This window comes from Cuculus canorus, chromosome 4, assembly GCF_017976375.1.
Source record: "Cuculus canorus isolate bCucCan1 chromosome 4, bCucCan1.pri, whole genome shotgun sequence".
NCBI lineage: Eukaryota > Metazoa > Chordata > Aves > Cuculiformes > Cuculidae > Cuculus > Cuculus canorus.
In genome coordinates this window covers 3,867,154-3,891,445 of record NC_071404.1, presented here as the reverse complement: position 1 = coordinate 3,891,445, position 24,292 = coordinate 3,867,154, and the positions used below count along the sequence as shown (strand labels likewise).

General features: G+C 47.5%; 1 protein-coding gene across 3 annotated transcripts in view; it reads left to right on the top strand.

Moving 5' to 3' along the window:
• PTPRA (protein tyrosine phosphatase receptor type A) overlaps positions 1-24,292 on the top strand; it is a 151,550-nt gene that overhangs the window by 37,274 nt on the left and 89,984 nt on the right. For 2 of the 3 annotated variants that reach the window (XM_054065426.1, XM_009566861.2), the window contains exon 1: positions 15,150-15,173. The exons of the other annotated variant lie outside the window; for it this stretch is intronic. In XM_054065426.1, the coding sequence (XP_053921401.1) occupies positions 15,165-15,173 (9 nt within the window). In that variant the 5' untranslated portion in view covers positions 15,150-15,164. Of the gene's footprint in view, positions 1-15,149; positions 15,174-24,292 lie in introns of those variants that run through there. 3 annotated transcript variants of the gene reach the window in all.

Sequence of the window (24,292 nt, the reverse complement as noted above, 5' to 3'; positions counted from 1 at the left end):
TGAATGCAAATCCTGCCTTTCTCAGCCAGGAAAGGTTGCTCTGGCTCATTACTGCCCGAGAGCAGCCCAGGGGAGAAGGACATGAGGTGCTGGTCGATGAGAAGCTTGACGTGAGCTAGCAATGCATGCTCACAGCCCTGAAGGCCAACCATGTCCTGGGCTGGATCAAAAGCAGCGTGGCCAGCAGGGTGAGGGAGGGGATTCTGCCCCTCTCCTCCACTCTTGTGAGACCTCATCTGGAGTATGTGTCCAGTTGTGGAATCCTCAACATAAAAAGGAGATGGAGCTGTTGGAACGGCTCCAGAGGAGGGCTACAAAGGTGATCCGAGGGCTGGAGCACCTCCTATACATAGACAAGCTGAAAGAGTTGGGGTTGTTCAGCCTGGAAAAGAGAAGGCTCCAAGGAGACCTTATAGTGACCTTCCAGTACCTGAAGGGGTCCTACATGAAAGCTGGGGAAGGACTTTTTACAAAGGCTTTTAGTGATAGGAGTAGGGGCAATGGTTATAAACTGAAGAGGGGCAGATTTAGACTGGACATAAGGAGGAATTTCTTCGCAATGACGGTGGTGAGGCCCTGGCATAGGTTGCCCAGGGAAGTTGTGGCTGCCCCATCCCTGGAGATGTTCAAGGCTGGGTTGGATGGGGCCTTGGGCAGCCTGATCCAGTGGGAGGTGTCCCTGCCCATGGCAGGGAGGTGGAACTGGATGATCTTTATGGTCCCTTCCAACCCAAACTGTTCTATGATTCTATGATCTCCTAGGGCTTTGCTGTCTGCCCCCGTTTTTCCTGTGGGACAGGGCAGTTTCACCCCACTTTTCCCCACATAATTATTCTCACAATCCCAACAGGTTTACAGAAGGAGCAGAAGAGAAGCATCCCTGATGCTGTGCAAACAAGGGTAGGCTCATCTCCCCAAGCCTTCGGCCACCAGGCCTGCCTTAGGGTAAAGCCTCAGGCTTGTGTAAACAGTCGTGTTGAGAGAAATTAGAGGCATTGTTTGATACCGCTGTGCTGTTCCAGTGCTGCGCTCACAGCAGAGGATGTGGCACAGGGACACTTCTGTAGGAAATTCAGCTTTCAGAATCTGCAGCGTCTCCGCTCCCAGGAGCGGGTCAGAAGCTGCGCTTTTGGGATTATTGCCAAGAGACGTGTCTCAGAAACTCTTCCGCACGTAGTGCGAACAGCAGGACAGGAGGTCTTGATCTGAACTCTGGATGATAAAACCACTGAGGTTTTGGCAGGGCTGCATGTTTGGATGCCTTGTGCTTGGCCTTTCCCATTTGGGTGTATAGGTGAACCTCTGCCTGGGCTGGCTCAGAACTTCCATCTGACTTCATAGCAAGCTGAATTTTCCGCTGAACAGGAAGGGTTTTTTAGGAGTGAAACAACTCTTTTTTCTTTCATGGAATCCTCCAACCCTTTCGCTACACACAGTCATATTTTTCTGAATCAAACTGGCACTGAACCTACCCTGCAGAGATGTTAACTTTTCTTCAAGCTGACATACTTCCGTGTGTCCCCTCCCTGATGTGTAGTCTTGCTGCTCGCGATACCTCTTGGCCCGAAAGAGAGAATAGCAGTGTAGGTCACCTGCTCATGGCTTACTGAGACCCTTGGTGTACTAAAAACTACTTTTTTTTCTGGTAAATTTCATTTTGGGCAGAAGAATCACAGAATAATAGAATAGTTTGGGTTGGAAGGGACCTTAATGATCATCCAGTTCCAACCTCCCTGCCATGGGCAGGGATACCTCCCACTAGATCAGGCTGCCCAAAGCCCGAACACCTCCAGGATTGAGGTGGCCACAATTTCCCTGGGCAACTTGTTCCAGTGCCTCACCACCCTCATGGTGAAGAAATTCCTCCTTATGTCCAGTCTAAATCTGTCCCTCTTCAGTTTATACCCATCACCCCTCGTCCTACCACTACAAGCCTCTGTGAACAGTACCTCCCCAAGGGAGGAGAAGGAAGGAAGAAGAAAGGAGGGAATGAAGATGTAATCTCTGAGTAGATTCAGCACCAATTTCATATCATCATAGAATCGTAGAATGGTTTGGGTTGCAGGGACCTTAAAGCCCATCCAGTTCCAACTCCCCTGTCACGGGCAGGAACACCTCCCACCTGATGATTTCTTCAATAGTGGAAGGGACCTTAGAGCCCATCCGGTTCCAACCCCTCAGCCATGGGCAGGGACACCTTCCACCTGATGATTTCCTCAGTAGGAATCCATACACACTGCTGCAGTGGAAGTAACACTGATTGTTCTTATTTGCTTTTAAATTCCTTCCAATACGCTCAATTCTCCATCACGCAGAGATTTAAAGGCTCACACCATGCAACAAAACACAGAGGGAGGAGGAGAAACTTCCTTGCTACAGTTCATGGAAGGCAAGTTCTGTGCTCGCAAGTCTTTTGAGGAGCAGCTGGGAGAGCTGGGGTTGTTTAGCCTGGAGAAGAGCAGGCTGAGGGGAGACCTTATTGCCCTCTACAACTACCTGAAAGGAGGGAGCTGGGCTCTTCTCCCAAGTGACAGGGGACAGGACAAGAGGGAATGGCCTGAAGCTCCGCCAGGGGATGTTCAGGCTGGATATCAGAAAAAAATTCTTAACGGAAAGAGTCATTGGGCACTGGAACAGCTGCCCAGGGAGGTGGTCGAGTCGCCTTCCCTGGAGGTGTTTAAGGAGTGGGTTGATGAAGTGCTTAGGGACATGGTTTAAGGGAGTGTTAGGAATGGTTGGACTCGATGATCCAGTGGGTCCTTTCTAACCTGGTGATTCTATGATTCTCACATGTTGGAGCTTATGATCACACAGGCAGCTGCAATGTCTGGAGATTTGGGTTCTGCTGCCCCAGCTCCTGTGAGCGAGCTTCAGGAGGATAAATGGAAAATCACTGGGGCTGAAGATAGCATGGACAGTGGATTGAGAGGGGCCCTGAAGAGAAGGGCTTGTGGGTGTTATTGAATGAGAAACTCAACACGACCCAGCAGTGTGTGCTCACAGCCCAGAAAGCCAACTGTGTCCTGGGCTGCATCTAAAGCAGCGTGGCCAGCAGGGCGAGGGAGGGGATTCTGCTCCTCTGCTCCGCTCTTATGGGACCTCACCTGGAGTCCTGTGTCCTGTCTGGAGTCCTCAGCACAGGAAGGACGTGGATCTATTGGAGCAAGTCCAGAGAAGGCCACAGAGATGATTCAAGGGCTGGAGCACCTCCCGTACGAGAACAGGCTGAAAGAGCTGGGGTTCTTCAGCCTGGAGAAGAGAAGCCTCCGGGGAGACCTTAAAGCAGCTTCCAGTACTGAAAGGGGCTCCAGGAAAGCTGAGGAGGGGCTCTTTATCAAGGAGTGCAGGGATAGGACAAGGGAGAACGTTTTTCAGCTGAAAGAGGGGAGGTGGAGATGACATCTGAGGAAGAAATGTTTTCCTGTGAGGGTGGTGGCGCACTGGCTGAGGTTGTTGAGGGAAGTCATGGCTGCTTCTCACTGGAGGTGTTCAAGGCCGGGTTGGACAAGGCTTTGAGCAGCCTACTCCAGTGGGAGGTGTTCCTGCTCGTGGCAGTGGGGTTGGAACTGGATGGGCTTTAAGGTCCCTTCCCACCCAAACCGTTCCATGATTCTATGTGACCTGGAGTGCCAGCCTTTAGCTTCGGTCTTTTTTTCTGTTCTCTATAACTTTCTCTGAATTCCATCCTTCCATTTTTCAAGAATCTTTATAATTTATGTGGAGAAGGGAGGAAAACCTCTTCCTTACTGGAAGGGCCAGGTCATCAGCTTGTTTTGAAACCCCTGTGAGAGCAGTTTGTTGAAAACATTGGAGGAACCGGAGAGCTGAGCCTGGCAGAGTCAAGCTGAGTTTGAATGCTCCCTTGGTTTGAGCTCATCCCTGTCAGCAAGGCACAGCAGGAGCAGAAATCTTTTTATCAGTTAGTGTATGGGATAAGAAGGAAGATTTCGCAAAGGTTCGGCTTCCTTCTTATGTTTTTTTCTCTGAGGAGGCCCTGAGAAAAGCAGATACACTGGGAAATTGGTAACTCCAGACAAGTGCGTGCATGCACCAGGGTGCAAACCCACATGTGCCTACATGGAGTGCCTTCCCAAATAGCCTGGAACCTGAGAAAATGGAGATAAAATCAAACGACAATTGAAGTTAATTATGTTTTCAAAGCAATTGGTCGAAATCTTGTGGGATTTCTGAGGCTTCCCCATGCAATTTCAGGCTGTGTGTGGGAAGGAAGGTTTGGTTGTTGTGGTCATCAGTATCTCCATCGTGATTGTCACCTACTGCTGGTGTCAGACAGCAACGGCTTTTGGGTTGTGGGTGACACAGATGATGGGTGACACTCTAAAACACAGTTACCTTCTCACTGCAAATTCTTCTGTCTGCATGTGTGTGTATCCCTTCATGATGGAGGAGCCTCCCCTTGCTCTTTATGGTGCACAGCACAAACTTGGACTCAATCTAGTTTTTGGCTTTAGATTAAGAAACAACAAAAAAAAGCTTTCTAATTTAACTGTATTGTTCTTCTTCCACCCACATACTTTCCCCTTTCTTTTAATCCTCACCAAAATCTGGCCTGCATTTTGTGTTTTGGGCAACAGCAAGGTTGCTAGCCTGACTTAGTGAACATCTCCAAAGAGCCTTCAAAATAAGCAACTTCAAGAAGTCTTGGATAGCTCTGGTTTACAGAGGGATTGAGATGAAAGGAAATGACCTCAAGTTGCACCAGGGGAGGTTTAGGTTGGATATCAGGAAACATTTCTTTACTGAAAGAATGATGACGTATTGGAACCCCAGGGAAGTGGTGGAGCCTCCATCCCCGAAGGCATTCAAAAAAAGTGTAGATGTGGCACCTCAGCACATGGTTTAGTAGGCATGGTGGTGTTGGGCTGACAGTTGGACTTGATGATCTTGGAGGTCTTTTCCAACCTTATTGATTCTGTGCCGGATGCTGGACAGTCGAGAGTTTACCGGTGAGCTGGTGTGGAGCAACTGAATTAGAAATCCATCATGGGGAGTTGAATGTCTTGCTACCTATGATGTGAGCTTGAGAAATAAAAGGAAGAACCTTCCTTTAACTCTAGAACAACCAGAGTGTTTAGGAATCTAGCAATGGGAGGTCACAAAATACACAAAACTGTGTGGAACAGTTTCCCTCACCATGCATTTCTGGTTCTGTGTGAATTTAGGCCAAGAAGTGCTCCACTGACGTCAGAATTTTGCCGAAATTATAAAATTATGGAATCATTGAGGCTGGAAAAGACCTCTAAGATCATCCAGCCCAACGGCACTGTGCCTGCTAAACCATGTCCTGAAGTGCCACAGCTACACTTTCTTTGAACACCTCCAGCGATGGTGACTCCACCACTTCCCTGGGCGGCCTCTTCCAATGCTTCATCACTCTTTCAGTAAAGACATTTTCCTAATATCCAATCTAAACCTTCCCTGGTGCAACTTGAAGTCATTTCTTCTCATCCTATCGCTTGTTACTTGGGAGAAGTAACCTCACCTCTGGGACTGCAAAAGCGTAACGACGCTCCATCAAACGTGTTATTAAGTTAAATTGCACTGCACATTATGTGGTATGTTCGTGTGCATGTTTGTTCAGAATTGTTCTTCAGAAAAAGCACGTGATATTATTCAGAAGATAACACATACTTGGTTTTATTCCTTAAGATGGAATATCTTTCTTAAGAGAATCATGAATAAAACAAGACGGTGCCTCATAGCGGGTATTAAGGAAAATATAATAATAATAAAAGAGTCTTTGGAATGGTCTTTCCCTCTGGCATCTTCACTCAGGTTTCACAGTCACGGATTCAAAGGAGATTTTGTGGAAAGGAGGGGCAAAACGCAGGACTTGATATGGCTTTCCTCAAGAGTGAGGACTTCTGGAGCTGAGAACCGAACATTAATCTCTTTTATTCCAGCTCAACACTTCACTATGAGATCATTATTCTGTTTGATTAATCTGCACAATGCCTTTAATGCCTCTAAAGCCATAATGCTACATGTGCATTGAAGAATCCTCCTGTAAGTCCTTGTTTGCATTTCTAGGAGCCTTTTGCTGTCCATGACACCGTTTTGCTTGAACTTGGAATACAAGGATCTGTTCCTTAGCCTGGGTTGGTCTTACTCTTGGTACGGTCATCAGGGCTGCTCTGTTGGTGATGTTCCTTGGGGAACATTGTTTTCAACAAGGACAAGGAGGTCTTGGTGGAAAAATGAGCTAAAATGCTGATATTGGGTATTTACAAGTGTAGCGAAGGCGATGTCATTCATTGCTTTCATATAATGATGAGTAAAGTGGTGTGTTCTGAAGCTCAGTTTCCTAAAGATAGGAAAGCAGTAACAGGGCACAGTGGACGTTTATCAGCTCCTCTGTCTCCAAAAGCTTTTTGAACCCTTGGGTAATTTCAGCCACGTTTGAGAAACTTCAAACTCTTCAAATCCCCCAAGTTGTGTGAAAATGCCACGGGATGATGTGAGGGCTGGAGCACCTCTGCTATGGGGACAGGCTGAGAGAGTTGGACTGGTTCAGTCTGGAGAGGAGAAGGCTGCGGGGAGAACTTAGAGCAGCTTCCAGTGTCTGAAGGGGCTCCAGGAAAGCTGGGGAGGGACTTTGTACAAGGGTCTGAAGGGATGGGATGAGGGGGAATAGCTTTAAATTGGACAATTGAGATTAGACATTAGGAAGAAATTCTTCCCAGTGAGGGTGGTGAGACACTGGCACAGATTTTCCAGGGAAGTCGTGGCTGCCCCACCCCTAGAGGTGTTCAAGGCCAGGTTGGATGGGGCTTGGAGCATTCTGGTCCAGTGGGAGGTGTCCCTGCCCATGGCAGGGGGTTGGAACTGGATGAGCTTTTAAGATCCCTTTCAACCCATTCTATGAAAATTGAGTAGCAGGGACACTAAGTGGAGAGATCATAAGACTTTCCGGGCTTGATGGAAGCCTGCAGTGTACATTTGCTTCTTAGGTAATCCGCGTTTGATTTGTAGGATGATGCCAACTCCTTGGTTGAGGTCATGATGTTACCAAAGCCTCACGTGTGATACTGGGCAATTGTTTCACCCCTCTGCTGCATTAACCCCTACTGATGAGTTCATCTCTGTTCACTCAGAAGCACGCGCCGTCTCTTTTACAGGCATCAGCAGATTTACTGGCAGCACCTCACACATCTGAACTGCTGTGTAAATGCTGTCAGCACCTCAGGCCTGGAGACCTGTAGGTATCTCATGCATCATGTTGCAAACTGTGAAATCGAAGATTTAGCCCCACTTTAATGCTTCAGCACTGTAAGCGGCAGAACTAATGTAGCTCAGCATACTAATGAGGGAGGTATTTATCGTTAAGCACCAAGCCATCCCAGCATTGAAACCTTTCTGGGAAGCTGGTCTTCCTCTCCACTTGAGCCTTGCAGCAAACAACCAGCTAAAGCACAAAGGGCAGTGACAGGAGAAAGCTCAACTTGATGACTTTCAGGGAAACAGCGCAGAAAAAGGTGTTCAGAAAAGCATGTAGGTGTGGCACTTTGAGTTATGGTTTAGTAGGCACAGCGGTGTTGGGCTGATGGTTGAAGTTGATGATCTTAGAGGTCTTTTCCAACCTCTATTATTCTATGAAAATGAAGTCTTTTATATAATTTATAAAAGACCTTAAGTAAGGGAGAAGGGATTGATGGGGGACTGGTGGCTCTTCTTGGGGAGAAAGTGAAGATGAAACTGAGAAGACACTTAAGCTAGTGGGTTACCACAGGGATAGTGAGATACTAACAGCTTATGGTACTAATTTGGGGGCATAAAAAAATGCTTGTGTCTTCATTTGGAGAACCCCTTATCCAGCACTGTCTGTCTGGGTCACGTTGATCCGTTAATTTTAATTGGGAAGTAGCAATATGAGTGAAAGTGTCATTTTTAACCTTCACTACACTTGGTAGGAAAGCATACAGAGCTAAAAACTGGTATTGATGTTACTTGGAAGCATGGAATGGAAAGGTAAGGAGAGGAGACATGGTCCAGAGGAGGGCTACAAAGATGATCCGAGGGCTGGAGCACCTCCTCTAAGAGGACAGGCTGAGAGAGTTGGGGTTATTCAGCCTGGAGAAGAGAAGGCTCAGAGGAGACCTTATAGCGACCTTCCAGTACCTGAAAGGGCTACGAGAAAGCTGGGGAAGGACTTTTTACAAAGGCTTGTAGTGATAGGGCAAGGGGCAGTGGGTACAAACTGGAGAGGGGCAGATTTAGGCTAGACATAAGGAGGAATTTCTTCAGCCTAAGGGTGGTGAGGCACTGGCACAGGTTGCCCAGGGAAGCTGTGGCTGCCCCATCCCTGGAGGTGTTCAAGGCCAGGTTGGATGGGCCTTGGGCAGCCTGATCCAGTGGGAGGTGTCCCTGCCCATGGCAGAGGGGTTGGAACTGGATGATCTTTAAGGTCCTTTCCAACCCAAACTATTCTATGATTTATAAAGACAAGACTTCAAATCTCATCGAGTTTGTCAGGTACGTCATCTTTAGGAAGGAAGATGTCCTTCCTAACGGACATTTATACTCCTCAAATTTGTCATCTGGGCAGTTTAAATTCTCTGTCTAGAAAGAGGTCCTGGAACAGTTGAGAGGGTTGTGCTTGCAAGGGTGGCTTCCACGAGGAGGGACAGAGCATCCATCCAAGAGGGTGTGGTGGTTTCTGTGAATTGCAGTAATTTCACCCCAGCCCCTTTGGGGTTCCGAATGCAAACCTCCAAATGGTGTGATAGACAAATTACTTCAAACTGAAGTCCTCTCCTGAGTATCCATCTTTTTGATGTGGATGGAGGGCCTCCAAGAGTGAAGATGGTTTTAGTTTAGATGCCACAAGCTGCTAAACAGGCTTGTAAAATCCCAAACACACAAATTCTGCTCTAATTGTTTGATATCGCCACATCTAGCTTTTATATCCCTGGGATGATGTTGATTTGTTTCCACCAAGAACGTGAAATTCCTGCTGAACCACACAGTGCAGAACTCAGCATCGCGTCGATTCAGTGTTGATTTGGATCTTAAAGAGTTTTAAGAGCTTGACGTGAAATTATAGCAAACATGGCCTATTGGCAACCAACTTCCAAATCTAAATCCTCCATGGGTGCGATACTCTGCAATTATAGCAGCTTTCCCGGGTCAGGAAACAAATGCTGTGGCTGCTGTATTCCTGTGTGTGATATTTATGACACACAATGTTATCTTTGTCATTGTTACGTATGCTTTTATGTAGTGCAATTAGGGTGGGGCTGAGGTTAATGGTAATGTTAATCGTTTTGGTGTTCCTAATTTAGGCTCTGAATGCCGTCGTTCAGTAGGGAGTGAGTAACAAAAAAATATTCATGCTGTTGTGCTGCTGTCACAACTGCGGTGCAGGGAGGTGGCTACAGCCCAGCCTCAATCGCCCAAGTCTGAGATTTACCCACTGGAAGGATCACTCATTTAAGCTTTGGTGTCTTCTCTCAGGCTGAGAGAGTTGGGGTTGTTCAGCCTGGAGAAGAGAAGGTTCCAGGGAGACCTTATAACAGCCTTCCAGTATCTGAAGGGGCTACAAGAAAGCTGAGGAGGGACTTTTTACAAGGACATGGAGTGATAGGACGAGGGAGTGGGTTTTAATTGGAAGGGAGAAGATTTAGATTAGACATTAGGAAGAGATTCTTCACGATGAGAGTGGTGAGGCACTGGCACAGGTTGCCCAGAGAAGTTGTAGCTGCCTTATCCATGGAGGTGTTCAAGGCCAAGTTGGATGGGGCTTGGAGCATTCTGGTCCAGTGGGAGGTGTCCCTGCCCATGGCAGGGGGTTGGAACTGGATGGGCTTTAAGGTCCCTTCCAACCCAAACCACTCTATGATTCTATGATTCTCCTACTTATAACCCGCTGGAAAGTGTTGAGGGTCTTAACAAATCGTCTTGCTCTGAGACCAAATCCTGTGTTTCATGGGGTGTCTGTTGGCATGAGCTTCCACTCAGCTGAGGTGTAGGAACTATTTATGATAATCCTTGTTCAGAGAAACTCACCTATGACATAACGGCTTTAATTCACCCAAAATTTCTCTTTTCTGAAATCATAAAATGGTTTGTGTTGGAAGGGATAATGAAAGTCATCTAGTTCAACCCCCCTACAGGAGCAGGGACATCTTCAACCAGATCAGGCTGCTCAGAGCCCCTTGAACATTTCCAGGGATGGGGCATCCACTACCTCCTTCAGCAACCTGTGCCAGTGTTTCACCACCCTCAGTGTCAAAAATTTCTTCCTTATACCCAGTCTAAATCTCCCCTCCCTTAGTTTAAAACCGTTATTCCTTGTTCTGTCACAACAGGCCCTACTAAAATTTCTGTCTCCAGCTTTCCTGTAGCCCCTCCGGATACTGGAAGGCTGCTACAAGGTCTCACTGGAGCCTTTTCTTCTCCAGGGTGAACAATCCCAACTCTCTCAGCCTGTCCTCAGAGCAGAGGTGCTCCAGCCCTCGGATCATCTTCGTGGCCTCCTCTGGACTCACTCTAACAGATTGATTTCCTTCCTGTGCTGAGGACTCCAGAGCTGGACACAGGACTCAAGGTGAAGTCTCATGAGAGTGGAGCAGAGGGGGAGAATCCCCCCCCTCATCCTGCTGGTCCCACTGCTTTTAATGCAGTCCGGGACACAGTTGGTCTTCTGGGCTGCAAGCACACGTTGCTGGGTCATGTCCAGTTTTCCAGCCTCTAGTACCCCCAGCTCATTCTCTGCTGGGCTGTTCTTAATTACATCAATCCCCAGGCTGTATTGATGCTGAGGATTGCCCCAGCCCAGGTGTAGGACCTTGCACTTGGCCTTTTTGAAGCTCAACATTGAGGTTCAACCTCAATGTACATTATTGTGGATTTCCTTGGAAATGCAATGGGAACCAGTGCAGAGTCCATGGTGCTTTGGTTGTAGGGCTTTTTTCTTCCGTACTGACTTCCATGAGTTGAGGTGTGTCTGGCTGAAGCTTTTATACAAAACAGTAAACTCAAAATATCACAAAATAACCCAATTTTAAAGAAAACACTTACTGCAACACCCAACCCTCCTCAAGTTGTTTTCATAGAGTCATAGAATCACTAGGTGGGAAAAGACCTCTTGGATCATCGAGTCCAACCATTCCTATCTGCCACTAAACCATATCCCTGAGCACCTCTTCTACCTGTCTTTTAAACACTTCCAGGGATGATGACTCCACCCCCTCCCTGGACAGCCTGTTCCAGTGCCCAATGACCCTTTCCATGAAAAATTTTTTCCTGATGTCCAATCTGAGCCCCCCCTGGCAGAGCTTCAGGCCATTCCCTCTTGTCCTGTCCTCTGTCACTTGGGGGAAGAGCCCAGCTCCTTCCTCTCCACAACCTCCTTTCAGGCAGTTGTAGAGAGCAATAAGGTCTCCCCTCAGTCTCCTCTTCTCCAGGCTAAACAACCCCAGCTCTCTCAGCCACTCCTCATAAGACTTGTTCTCCAGCCCCTTCACCGGCTTCATTGCTCTTCTCTGGAACGCTCCAGAGCCTCAACATCCTTCTTGTGGTGAGGGGCCCAGAACTGAACACAGTATTCAAGGTGCGGTCTCCCCAGTGCCAAGTACAGAGGGAGACTAACCTCCCTGGACCTGCTGGTCACACCGTTTCTGATACAAATTTTGTTCAGTGACCACTCCTAAAATGTTTTTGTTGACCAAAATTAGGGAAATAGGCACCCGTTGCATTCTGAGTGTGGGCTGAGGGGTACAGCTCAATGAAAAATGACAAGAAAATAGGAGATTGAGAGGTTTTTTTTAACTCTGCAGTGTCTGGTGAGAGGAGCAGAAAGAGAAGAGAGTTACTGCTGTCTCCAGGTTTAGGTCCTGCTGCTGCAGGTCCTCTCCTGGGACCCTTCTGCTGTAGCCTTTGTCAGCGGGGAAGTGCAGGTGCTGGGCTTCACAGTATAAGAAGGACATTGAGGGGCTGGAGCACGTCCAGAGAAGGGGAATGCAGCTGGGGAGGGGACTGGAGAACAGGGTATAAAGGAGAAACTGAGGCAACTGGGTCTGTTTAGTCTGGAGAAAAGGAGGCTGAGGAGAGACTTCATTGCTCTCTGCAGCTCCCTGCATGGAGGTTGTAGTGAGGCGGGTGTTGGTCTCTTCTCCCAAGTGACAAGTGATAGGGCCAGAGGAAATGGCCTCAAGTTGTCCCAGGAGAGGTTTAGATTGGATGAAAAAATGTCTTTGGTGAAAGAGTGGTGAAGCATTGGCAGAGGCTGCCCAGGGAAGTGGTGGAGTCTCCGTCTCTGGAGGTATTCAAAAACCGTTAGCCACGGCACTCTGTGACATGGCTCAGTAGCCACGGTGGTTGGGCTTGATGATCTTAGAGGTCTTTTCCAACCTCAATGATTCCATGATTCTACAATTCTAGCTTCCTAATGGGTTGAAATGGGTGTTTTTAGACCAATTTAAAGTTAAAAAGATATTAAGTACCAATTTCTTTTAATATAAACTGAAATGTCACAGCTATCTTTTTTGAGCAGTGCAGAAAAATACAAGCAGGATCAAACTTCTGTTTTTTGAATGATGTACTCAGCCCATAAATAGAAACTTTTTTGCTAAAGACTGTTTGGTTTTGCTGCAACCAGACCGAAGCGGCCGTGCTGAATGCACCAGAGCTGGCTTAATTTAATAAAGAAACACTTCTGAGGATGTCCTTCATGTTGTACTTCCGTAGTGTGGGACTCCAAGTCTTTCACCAAACTGAGCAGCATCCCAGGAGGCCACAGCCATCCTAGGTTGGTGGATTGAATGACTTAAGTATCTTTTTTTGGTCTGATTTGTGACTGTAGCCTTAATTTATTGCCTCCTCTGTAAACCACAGATATGTTTGTTATTCTCAATTACATGGTAAAAATAAAAAAAAAAAAAAGGAGCTTTATTTGGATTTTTAAGTCATTCTTTCTCTTTGCCTTGGCATTTTGTGTAATGAAGTCCTTTTATGAGGACTGTGGGGAGAGCTTCTTGGCAGGACACGTGATAGGCAGTGGTGGTGCAAGCCCAAGGAAAGACAGGAGCAGAGGTTTTATGCCTTCCTGGAGGATGGTGAGTGCAACATTCACCAGAGTCAGATTTGATCATTGAATATTTTAAAATTGTAGCTTTTTTTTTACCCTAGAATCATGGATTGGTTTGCGTTGGAAGGGAACTTAAAACCCATCTAGTTCCACCCCCCTGCCATGGGCAGGGACTCCTCCCACTGGACCAGGTTGCTCAAAGCCCCATCCAACCTGGCCTTGAACATCTCCAGGGATGGGGCAGCCACCATTTCTCTGGACAACCTGTGCCAGGACCTCACTACCCTCACAGGAAAACATTTCTTCCTAATATCTCATCTGTTTCTCCTCTCTTTCAGCTTAAAACGGTTCCCCCTCATCTTGTCCCTGCACTCCCCGATCAAAGCCCCTCCCCAGCTTTCTTGGAGCCCCTTTCAGTACTGGAAGCTGCTCTAAGGTGTCCCCGGAGCCTTCTCTTCTCCAGGCTGAATGACCCCAACTCTCTCAGCCTGTCCTCATATGAGAGATCCTCCAACCCTTGGGTCTATTTATGGCTTTCCTATCTAGAAACCCTCCTATCAGATATTTAAACAACCTACAGGAGTTGGACTTCATTTTCTCTTTCAGAAAAATATGCTCGTGATGGGCACATTGTAGTTAGATGGCGATGGACACCATACACACATTCCCTGATTCAGCACCAAGCCTTCTTGTTTGTCATTTAACACACCTTTCAAATGTTTGCACTGCAGTTTCCCTGCAGCTACAACAGTTTCTGTGTTTTATTTCATTTAGTCTGCTAGATCGAATTTTCAATATCTGCAATCCAAATCCAATATGGATTTTAGTGGTAAAATATTTCCAAGAGATTTTGCAAGTAGTCTTTCATGTTGGTTTCCAATCTTCTGTATTAAAGCAGGAAGCTGCATTTTACCTGGGTGGTTTCTCTAAGTTTATAGCAGCCTTCCAGTACTGAAAGGGGCTCCAGGAAAGCTGAGAAGGGGTTCTTGATCAGGGAGTGAAGGGATAGGACAAGGGGGAGTGGTTTTAAGCTAAAAGAGGGGAGATTAAGATGAGAGATCTCAGGAAGAAATGTTTTCCTGTGAGGGTGGTGAGACACAGGCTGCTGAGAGAAGTCGTGGCTGCCCCATCCCTGGAGGTGTTCAAGGCCAGGTTAGATGGGGCTTTGATCCAGTGGGAGGTGTCCCTGCCCACGGCAGGGGGTTGGAACTGGATGGGCTTTAAGTTCCCTTCGAACCCAAACCGTTCTATGAGCCTTTATTGCTTGCATGGAGCTCTCTCTGTTGTAGGTGATGTTACACATCTCAAACTGTCTGTACTTCTGATGCCCTTTGATGTTCTCATACTCTGAAGTCTGAAGGCTTTTGTGTAGCACATAGCAAAGGAGCAACACGCAGGGCTCCTGGCGGTGTTGCGTTTCCAGTCATCACGCAGTTAATCGTTCGGCTACAGCTTGAGGAAAAGTGAAAGCCTTTGCTCATGAAATGGGTGGAAAAGGAATTCAGTTTTGCATAAATCAAGAGATTTACGCAGCAGCGCGGTGTCGCTGGAAAAATACATGGGGACCTCAATGATAAGGGGAACAGCATCATCCAGCAGCGTGGGCTGGCGTTTATAAACAAAAAGGTTTACTGTTGGTTTGATTTGGACGTTAGGGAAAATGGTTTGGGCAGAGACAGTGGTGGAGTCTATGCTTCTGTATCAGGAAAGCTTCTAACAGGTCTCGCTGAATGTTGTTATGGTGAATTGTGATCACGGGGAAGATAAAATGATAAAACACCCACAGGTTCCATCATGAAAGGTGGTAAACTGGATTTGTGGGCTTTGAAGGAGTCGCTGGGGGGGGAGTCATCAAGAAAATGAAGCGGGAAGTCCGGGATTACTGCTCGGATGTTTGCTGATGGCAAACAGACTTGCGAGATGCGTGACAGCGGCAGGAAAAGCTCTGAGCACCGATGCTGGATATGGTGCAAACATCCATGAATTGGTTAAAAAAAAAACAACCCCCTTAGTGCTTAAACTAATTCTGCAGGCAGAAGAGGTGGAGATGCCAAAACTGGGAGGAGCTTTGATACCTGGCGATGAAAAGCTGTTTCCTGAGTTGGAAGCTGGAAGGATGGATCCTGTAGGTCAGAGTAACATGGGTACTCTGGCTTTCCTATCGCTGACTGCATTCCCTTCTCGCTGGGTGATATTTATTATTTCACTGGGGTTATGACTTCCTCGTCGGTGCACGGGGGGTGTGGGAGGGTGAAGGAAATGACACTTGCTTGCTTTGCAGGAGGTTTTGAAGATCTGCAGATGAAAAGGCTGGCTCTAAGAGCTTAGGTGTTACCGGAGACGGTAGAAATAACGTGCTTCAGAGACAATTCTTGCAGGTACGTCGGGTGAAGTAACCTGAAACTTGGCATTCAGGGTGCGGCAGAGGAAGATTGCAACCCAGCCAGTTTGGCTTTGTAACGTAACTCACAGTGGAAAAGGGCCTGTTGCTTTTTTTGACTTCTTTTTTTTCCTTAATTTGCAGTGGTTCGGTAGTTTCGGGCGCTCCCAAGCTCTTGCTCCTGCGCGGTGGGAGTTGAAGGTAGCTGTGCTTTGTTTGCACGCATGCCTCCAGAGCCCTGTTTCCCTTCACAGTCGCAATCAGGCAGGAAACGGGTTTCTTGTCCGCTGAGCCAGCCCCGTTTTCTCCACAGCGAATGCTCCCTCCTTGCTTTCTCCCTGGACCCTACTGGCAAAATCTCCAGCTCTGCTCACCCCCACACTTGTCCGTGCAATTCCTCTGGAGCCACATTGAGCCAACACTTTCGGTCACTCACTTGGCTCTGCACGATGCTCCTTGTGGGTTTTCCTACCTCAAACCCCCCAAAAAGTCAATCCCCCTTGCCTGCTTCTTTTCATATCATTGTACAAAATGTGGCTGTCACACCCACCAGCTTCCTTTAAGGTTTTGCGTGGTGCTGGTCTCCGTGCGCCTTGAATAAAGCATTTTATGCTGGGACGTGGCAGCGGCAGCCTTTCCTACTGGCATGACCAGACTCTCAATGTGACATTCTGAGCTGTAAAACACTCCCTGACAAAAGCTGGTGTTGTTTAGGGAGCGGCATAAATAATCGAGGGGATTTTTCTTTCCTTTTTTCCCCAGAAGAATAACATCTCCAGGGCTGGCTGGGCAGGCGACGGAAAAGCTTGCGTGCACAGAGCTGGGGGGAAAGCGTCGTAGCGAGGAGGGGAATCTCATGAAAGGGGGGACGTCAGGTTGTTCAGAGGGTTTTTGACATCGTAGCCCCGGGATATCTCTTAAATGAGGTGTTAGGACCTCTGTTCTCTTCTTTCCCTGTTTTTACACAGACCAAATAATTCTGTCCTCCTGATTTTTGTGTTTGTAGCTTGGCAGGCTGACTTGGTGGCCCAGGCTTTAATTGCTGATGGAATGCCTGGAAAGACAGGCTTGTAGGTTGGTTCAAGTGCTTCAATAAGGCCGTGGATCTTCAGTCCAGTGTCCTGCTCCAAGCTGGATCAGCTATGGGACTGAACCAGTCTGCTTTCAGGGCTTTGTGGAATCATAGAATGGTTTGGGTTGGAAGAGACCTTAAAGATCACCCAGTTCCAGCCCCCGTGCCATAGGCAGGGACACCTCCCACTGGATCAGGATGCTCAAAACCACGTGAGAGACTGTTGAAGAAGCTACCAAAAATCTGGGTTAGCAATTGAGTGAAATTGCATAGAATCATAGAATCATTAAGGTTGGAAAAGGCCTTTAAGATCATCCGGTCCAACCATCAGCCCAACACCAGTGTGCCTACTAAGCCATGTCCAAATGTGCCATGTGTACACATTTTTTTTAACACTTCCAGAGATGGAGACTCCACCACTTCCCTGAGCAGCTTCTTTCAATGCTTCACCACTCTTTCAGTAAAGAAATTTTCCCTAATATCCAATTTAACCCTCCTCTAATGCAACTTGAGGCCATTTCCTCTTATCTGGTTGCTTGTTACTTGGGAGAAGAAACCAACACCCACCTCAGTCCAACCTCCTTTCCAGGAGCTGTAGAGACTGATGAGGTCTCCCTTCAGCCTCCTCTTCCCCAGTTCCCTCAGCAGCTCCCTATAACCCATGTGCTCCAGCCCCTTCTCCAGCTCTGTTCCCCTTCTCTGGATGCGCTCCAGCCCCTCAACATCCTTCTTGGAGTGAGGGGCCCAAAACTGAACCCAGGATTTGAGATGGAGCCTCACCAATGCTGAGTCCAGGGGCACAATCCCTTCCCTAACTCCTGCTGGCCACACCACTTCTGATCCAAGCCGGGATGCTTTCCTCTCAAGTCTGTAGGCTGTGTGTCTGGTAACTCATCCCTTCTGAAACTTCAGTAGAAAATATGTATTTTTCTTCCTGTTTCCAGTCTTTACATTCCTTGCTATCAGTGCACCCAGTACGTGGTGGGATATCAGCATCATTTTGTCACTTAGGTGGCTTTCCAGTGCTGGGACCCGATACGGGGCAGAGCAACTGCTGATTTCATCCTTTTCAATGTGATTCTTCTGTTCTTTCTTGGAATTCTTTCAAAAATTCAAGAGTGTCAGCATTAGAGCAGCTCCTTTCTCCGTCATTTCTCCAGTGCTATGGAAATAAAGCACTGAAATAAAGGTATTTTGTACAGTGAATGTGCAGAGGAAGAAGCTTTTGTGTATGCTTTGGGCTGAAGCTGACCCCAACCTCATCTATTAAAAACAGCATCTTTGCAAAAACTGATTTAAATATGGTTATTACTAAAAAAAAAACCCCTGTTCTAAAACTAAACTTAAATCAAAAAAAAAACCTCAACCCTGTGCCGTAGCGGTGGCCCCGCACAGACTGTGCTCAACGCGTGAGCTGGGTATGAATGAGCCTGGCAAGGGTTGTCTCTGGGCTGGATTAAGCACAGTTGCCACTGGTTACTGCGCGAGGCTCGGCCGTCGGGGCTGTTTGCCTTTCCTCTCTGAAAGCTCCTCCAGGGCTTGGGTACCCACCAGCATAGTGAGGACCGAGATCTCCCCAGCCGGCACTCATACACCATCCCTTCATGTCCCATCACATCATCTACTCCTTTTTGGGATGCTTAATAGTCCTTGACCTCCAACAGCATCAAAGGAGGCTTTTGCTTCTGGGATTTGCTTTGGGTTGAAATGTTCTTACCTTCACTCTTTGTTTTCAAAAGGCCTCTTTATAGGATTGAAATCCCATGAAGTGTGGCTTTTAGCAAAGACACACTTTGGTTTTTAGCAAAGATGCAGATTGTTTTTTAACCGTGTTGCTTCCACTGATGGTTTTTAGTCCTGGAACCAGCGATGGTGGATTTCTTATGGAGACTTAAAAGCAGCTCATGGTTGGCACATGCTGCTTTCTGCTGTCGGGAGCGAAGCAGCAGCCTTGTTCTCGGCCCATTCCTCCCCTTGCCTTTCTGTGAGTCCATTGAACTGGCTCCTGCCATTCCAATGAATGTGTGGGACAAAGCTGCAAAGTCATTCCTGTGTCAGAGTGGTGACTGCGCAGCAGAGAAGGGATGTGGTGGTGTGGAGTCCCCTTCAGAAGGAATAACTGGGAGTGCCTGGGTACGGTGCATTTAGATGTCCATATAGTTGCAGATCTGAAGCATGTGGTGATGTCTGCACAGAGGACGCTGGTTGATGAGAAGCTCAACATGAGCCGACAATGAGCCCTCACAGCCCAGAAGTCAAAAAGCAGTGTGGCCAGCAGGGCAAGGGAGAGGATTCTGACCCTCTTCTCCACTCTTGTGAGACCCCACCTGGAGTCCTCTGTCCAATTCTGGAATCCTCAAAATAAGAAGGAGATGGAACTGTTGGAACAGGTCCAGAGGAGGCCATGAAGATGATCCAAGGGCTGGAGCACCTGTGCTATGAGGACAGGCTGAGAGAGTTGGGGTTGCTCAGTCTGGAGAAGAGAAGGCTCCAGGGAGACCTTCGAGCAGCTTCCAGTACCTGAAGGGCGTCCAGGAAAGCTGGGGAGGGACTTTTTACAAGGGCCTGGAGTGATAGGACAAAGGGGAATGGCTTTAAATTGGAAGGGGGAGATTTAGATTAGACATTAGGAAGAAATTTTTCATGACAATGAGGGTGGTGAGGCCCCAGGTTATCCAGGGAAGCTGTGGCTGCCCCATCCCTGGAGGTGTTCAAGGCCAGGTTGGATGGGGCTTTGAGCAGCCTGGTCCAGTGGGAGGTGTCTGTGGCAGGGGGTTGGAACTGGGTGGGTTTTGAGGTCCCTTCCAAGCCAAACCATTCCATGATTCTGTGATGCCTCTCGCTGCAGGGAGATCTCCCCTCCCGCTGCTGCCTGCCTCCACAGGCTCAGCAAAATGCATTCAGTTTTTTTGTCACCCTGGCAGCACAATTTAAAACAAGAGTGGCAAAAGATTAGGCTTGAGAAAAAAGAAGTGTCGAAGTAGTGGCAATTATTCGAAGTGGTAGAGCAGCGTGGGAGGAACAGAAGGACACAGAAATAATAGGAAGTGGCTTTAGGGCAGAGTGTATTTCAGAGAATCAGAGAAAAGGCTTAGTGAACTAAAAACACCTTTATGAAAATGAGGCATTTGGAAGAAGACCTCAAAGGTGACCTTTGTGTGCGCACAGAATGTGTAGATAACTTCCCATCTCTAAGTTCACTCCTCAGATAAGGCTGCTGGCCCGAAAGTACTGCCTAGAAGAGCTGAGCCCTTGGCCGATGTCATTGGGCTGGGAACTGGACTTGATGATCATAGAATGGTTTGGGTTGGAAGGGACCTTAAAGATCATCTAGTTCTAACCCCAAGGAACTGGAAAATGAGTCTTATGAGGAGAGGCTGAGGGAACTGGGGTTGTTTAGCCTGGAGAAGAGGAGGCTGAGGGGAGACCTTATTGCTCTCTATTGCTCCCTGAAAGGAGATTGCAGAGACGTGAGTGTTGGTCTCTTCTCCCAAGTGATAGGTGATACTACAAGAGGGCATGGCCGTAAGCTGTGTCAGGGGAAGTTTAGATTGAACATTAGGAAAAACTTCTTCACAGAAGGTGTTATCCAGCACTGGCAGAGGCTGCCCAGGGAGGTGGTTGAGTCACCATCCCTGGAGGTGTTTAAAAGGCAGGTAGATGAGGTGCTTGAGGACATGATTTAGTAGTAGACAGGTACGGTTGGACTTGATGATCTCTTAAGTCTTTCTAATGATTCTATGATTCTATTATCTTAGAGGTCTTTCCAACCTTAGTGATTCTATGATTCCATAAGAGGAGAACAAAGTACCCAGTGAATGAATCCTGGGTTTGATTGTATGGGCCACAAAAATTGCTCACTTTTAATGTTTTTCTCACATATTTGTTCATACTTCTTTGTCATCAGATGCTGTGCTGAAGCGAAACCACTCGTGAGCTCACATCAGTAGATGGTACAGCTGTGGGTAGCCCTCAAGGCAGCAGGGCCAGCGGGAACCAAGCTCACCTTCTGTGTCTATTGCTAGTTATATTCCCAGACGTTCCAGAGCGATGACCTCTGGTTTATACTGATCCATCAGGAACTATTCCTCTTGCCTTGTTGTGCAACAGGGAACGTGTGCAAGGAGATGGTGGAGTCCCCATCCCTGGAAGTGTTTAAAAGACAGGTGGGTGAAGTGCTTAGGGATATGATTTAGTAGTGGACACGTACAGTTGGGCTTGAGGATCTCAGAGGTCTTTTCCAGCCTAGGGATTCTGTGATCCCACATGTGTTTTATAAAAGCAGAAAAGGATTTAGGGTGTTGTGTTGGAAAATCAAAGCTGTGTTTGGGGGAACTTGTGGTCTGACAATCCAGTTGGACAAGCTCAGCTTTCCCTGCGATTTAAATATACTCTACCAGAATTTTAATCGTGCCGGTCTCCATAACTACGTTTTAACCCTTTAGGAGCATGCAGGGTTTCTGAGCCAACATTGCCGTCTTGTTTCAATGACACAGCCTTAGAGGAAGAGAACAACTCTCGGTGTGTGCACATCACCTTCTCACTCATCCAAAAAGCTTTTACAGCTGCAATGTGTCAATTGGGATAATCCCAAATATTCCTGGACAGCTCAAGGAGGTCTCTTCCTCCCAACCTGCCTTCTTGGAACTTCCCCATCCTGCATGGCCTCCGAGCACAGTTTTTATCCTTATTCAGCCCAGAAGTTCCCCTGCATCTTTGAGCTTGGCTGTATGATATCCTTAACATCTACTGTGAGAACACAAGTGCACTCAGTCCCGGCTGAAGCTGCTGCAAAACCTGAGCCCTGGAAATGCTGGAAGCTTCGCTGTGGATTTACATGTATACACAGTCAGACCCCATGTGTACATGTGCTTGTAGATGATTATTCCACCACCAGTGAAGGTTTCTGTAGCAAAGCCTTCATTTGAATAGTCAAGGTTTAGGATGGTAAGGAAAATAGGGATTGGTTAGGGTGAAACAATTTGGTCTGCTAGTGCTGCAGGCCAGTAGTGGAAATAGAAAAAGCAAATTAGCCTTCTTTTTCCCAGGAGAATCTTAGCTGAAGCATGTACCTTCCCTAAGAGGTGGCAGATGGATTGCTTTGTTTTTCCTTAGGCTTGTGAGAAGTCTGAGATTTGGGAAAGAGCAGCCATGTGTCTCAAGAGTTAGATTTAGATCATAGAATCATTCAGGTTGGAAAACACATTTAAGATCATCCCAGCACCCCGTGCCTACTAAACCATGTCCCATATGCCATGGCCACTCGTTTTTTAGCCTGCCTTAATAAAGCCTCTTGCAGCTGTTGCTGCTGGTGGGCTGGACCCATCAACACATGGGGTCTTCTGATGCTCTCCTGGACCCTGGCATGTGGGAGGAGTTTCACTGTAGTGGTGAGACTGCATCTTGAATCATAGAATCACCAGGTTGGAAAGGACCCACTGGATCATCGAGTCCAACCATTCCTAACAATCCCTTAAACCATGTCCCTAAGCACTTCATCAACCCGTTCCTTAAACACCTCCAGGGAAGGTGACTCGACCACCTCCCTGGGCAGCTGTTCCAGTGCCCAAAGCTACAGTCTTGGCTACAGTTGGGCTTAGAGGCAATGCCAAGCTCCTGCTCTTGCCCCAGTGCTTCCTGCTGTCAAGCCTGGGAGATCGTCTCAGGCACCAAGTGCTGACCAAGGCCAGGTTGGATGGAGCTTTGAGCAATCTGACCCAGTTTGATGTGTCCCTGCGCATGGCAGGGGCCTGGAACTGGATGAGCTTTAAGGTTCCTTCAACTCAAACCGTTCTATCATATGATGATATGATCTGGAGAAACAGGTTTCCCTTCTGTACTGCCTGATGCAGCACAGAACATGATCTTGGGGAGGGGGGGCACATTTAGCCCTACCAGAGAAACCTCTTCCATTCAAATCAGCTGTTTGATCCGTCACCCTCGTGCTTCCTGCACGCCCTCCCTCCTTGGCTTTTTCTGGTGGATGGGGCAGGAGCCTCCAAGCTGGCTTTCTACAGGTAGGATTTTCTTCTGGTGATGAACACAGCCCATCCTAGCCTGGTGAACACAATGCGGAGAGCTGCACCAACTACTTAAAGCCATGTCTGGTGCAACACTTGATGTAGTTGCTGCCAGTTATCGTGTTTACAACTCAAGAGACTCCCCAGCTATGAATTTTTACTTGTAAAGCTTCAGTAATGAAACAAAATCATCACCTGCAAGAAAGCTGGAGAGGGGCTCTTGAGCAGGGATTGCAGGGACAGGACAAGGGGGAATGGTTTTAAGTTGAAAGAGGGGAGATTTGGTTTACATCTTTGGTAGAAATGTTTTCCTGTGAAGGTGGTGAGGCCCTGGCCCAGGTTGCCCAGGGAAGCTGTGGACGCCCCCTCCTTGAAGATGTTCAAGGCCAGGTTGGATGGGCCTTTGAGCAACCTGATCCGGTGGGAGGTGTCCCATATCCAAGGGGCATGAGTTGGAACTGGATGATCTTTAAGGTCCTTTCCAACTCAAACCATTCCATGATTCTATGAGGAATCATGTGTCTGTGCGGGGAGGCAGTCCTGGTTGGAGGTTTGCTTGTGGTCGAGTCGCCTTCCCTGGAGGTGTTTAAGGAACGGGTGGATGAAGTGCTGAGGGACATGGTTTAGGGAGTGTTAGGAATGGTTGGACTCGATGATCCAATGGGTCCTTTCCAACCTGGTGATTCTGTGATTCTGTGAACTGAAAATGTGTGGTTTTAGTGTAAAACCTAAACTCAACCATTTAAGGTGGCATTTTGTGTTTTTAAACAAAGTATATGGTGATAGGGAGAGACCTTCCAGAGAACCAAATTACTTCTTTTTCTTCTGGAGCAGGGTGCCTACTAATGAAATAAAACAGAAATCCCTGAAGACAACCAAGCTGTCTTCCATTCGGTTGTCTAAAGACTATGGGTGATCACTGTGATGGATTAAAGCGAAGCTCCACAGCTGCGCGTAACATCTGGCACCACAGCTCAGTCAAAGATTTTCCATCCATGAGGAGGTCTCATCTATGACTTTTGGCTCTGGTTTCCATTCCAGTGTGTCCGAAGGTTACAACATTCCCATGATAGGACTCCTTGTGTAACATTGCAGGAATCTTGCCACCACCATGATGAGTTCCGCAGGTTTTGTCCTACTGTCCCCTCTACCCCCAAATAGAAACATCAAAAACTCCTGCAGGAAAGAGGTTGGGTCTGCGGTCTTTGACTGTTTGGGGGAATTTGAGTGATACAGACCAGGACATGGCTCCTCCAGGGCTGTCTCTCCAGAAATTTGCCCTGTAGCCGCTTTATAATGTCATAACACCCTTACCAGATCCTTAATGCTTTCAAACCTGATGTGTGTGTGGAGATTTGTACCATAATTCTTCTGACCTTTTGAGTCCCCGTGGACTTCAGACATATTTGGGGGCGATGTGGGTCTGTGATTCTTCACTGCAAAGTGCCGAGCAATCCCTTAGAACTTAAACCTTCTCTTTGCAGAGTGCAGAGGGTTGGCCACTTGCCTTTTTGGAGTTCCTGCGAGGGCAACCCCAGTATGGGTGGGTGGATGTTGTTTTAAGCCATTTATAAATAAATAGAACCAAGTAAAAGTCTTGATAGTTCCTTGCTCTGTATAAAATTGAGTGGATTTATTCGTAAACATTTTGACAGCAAATCTAAAATCAGAGCCTGACAGTCAACCCTGGAGGTGAAACTCTTCCATGAACACACTGAAGTGCTGCAGCACCAGTGCCAGAAGGGAACACCCTTTTTCTTTCGATCTCTGCT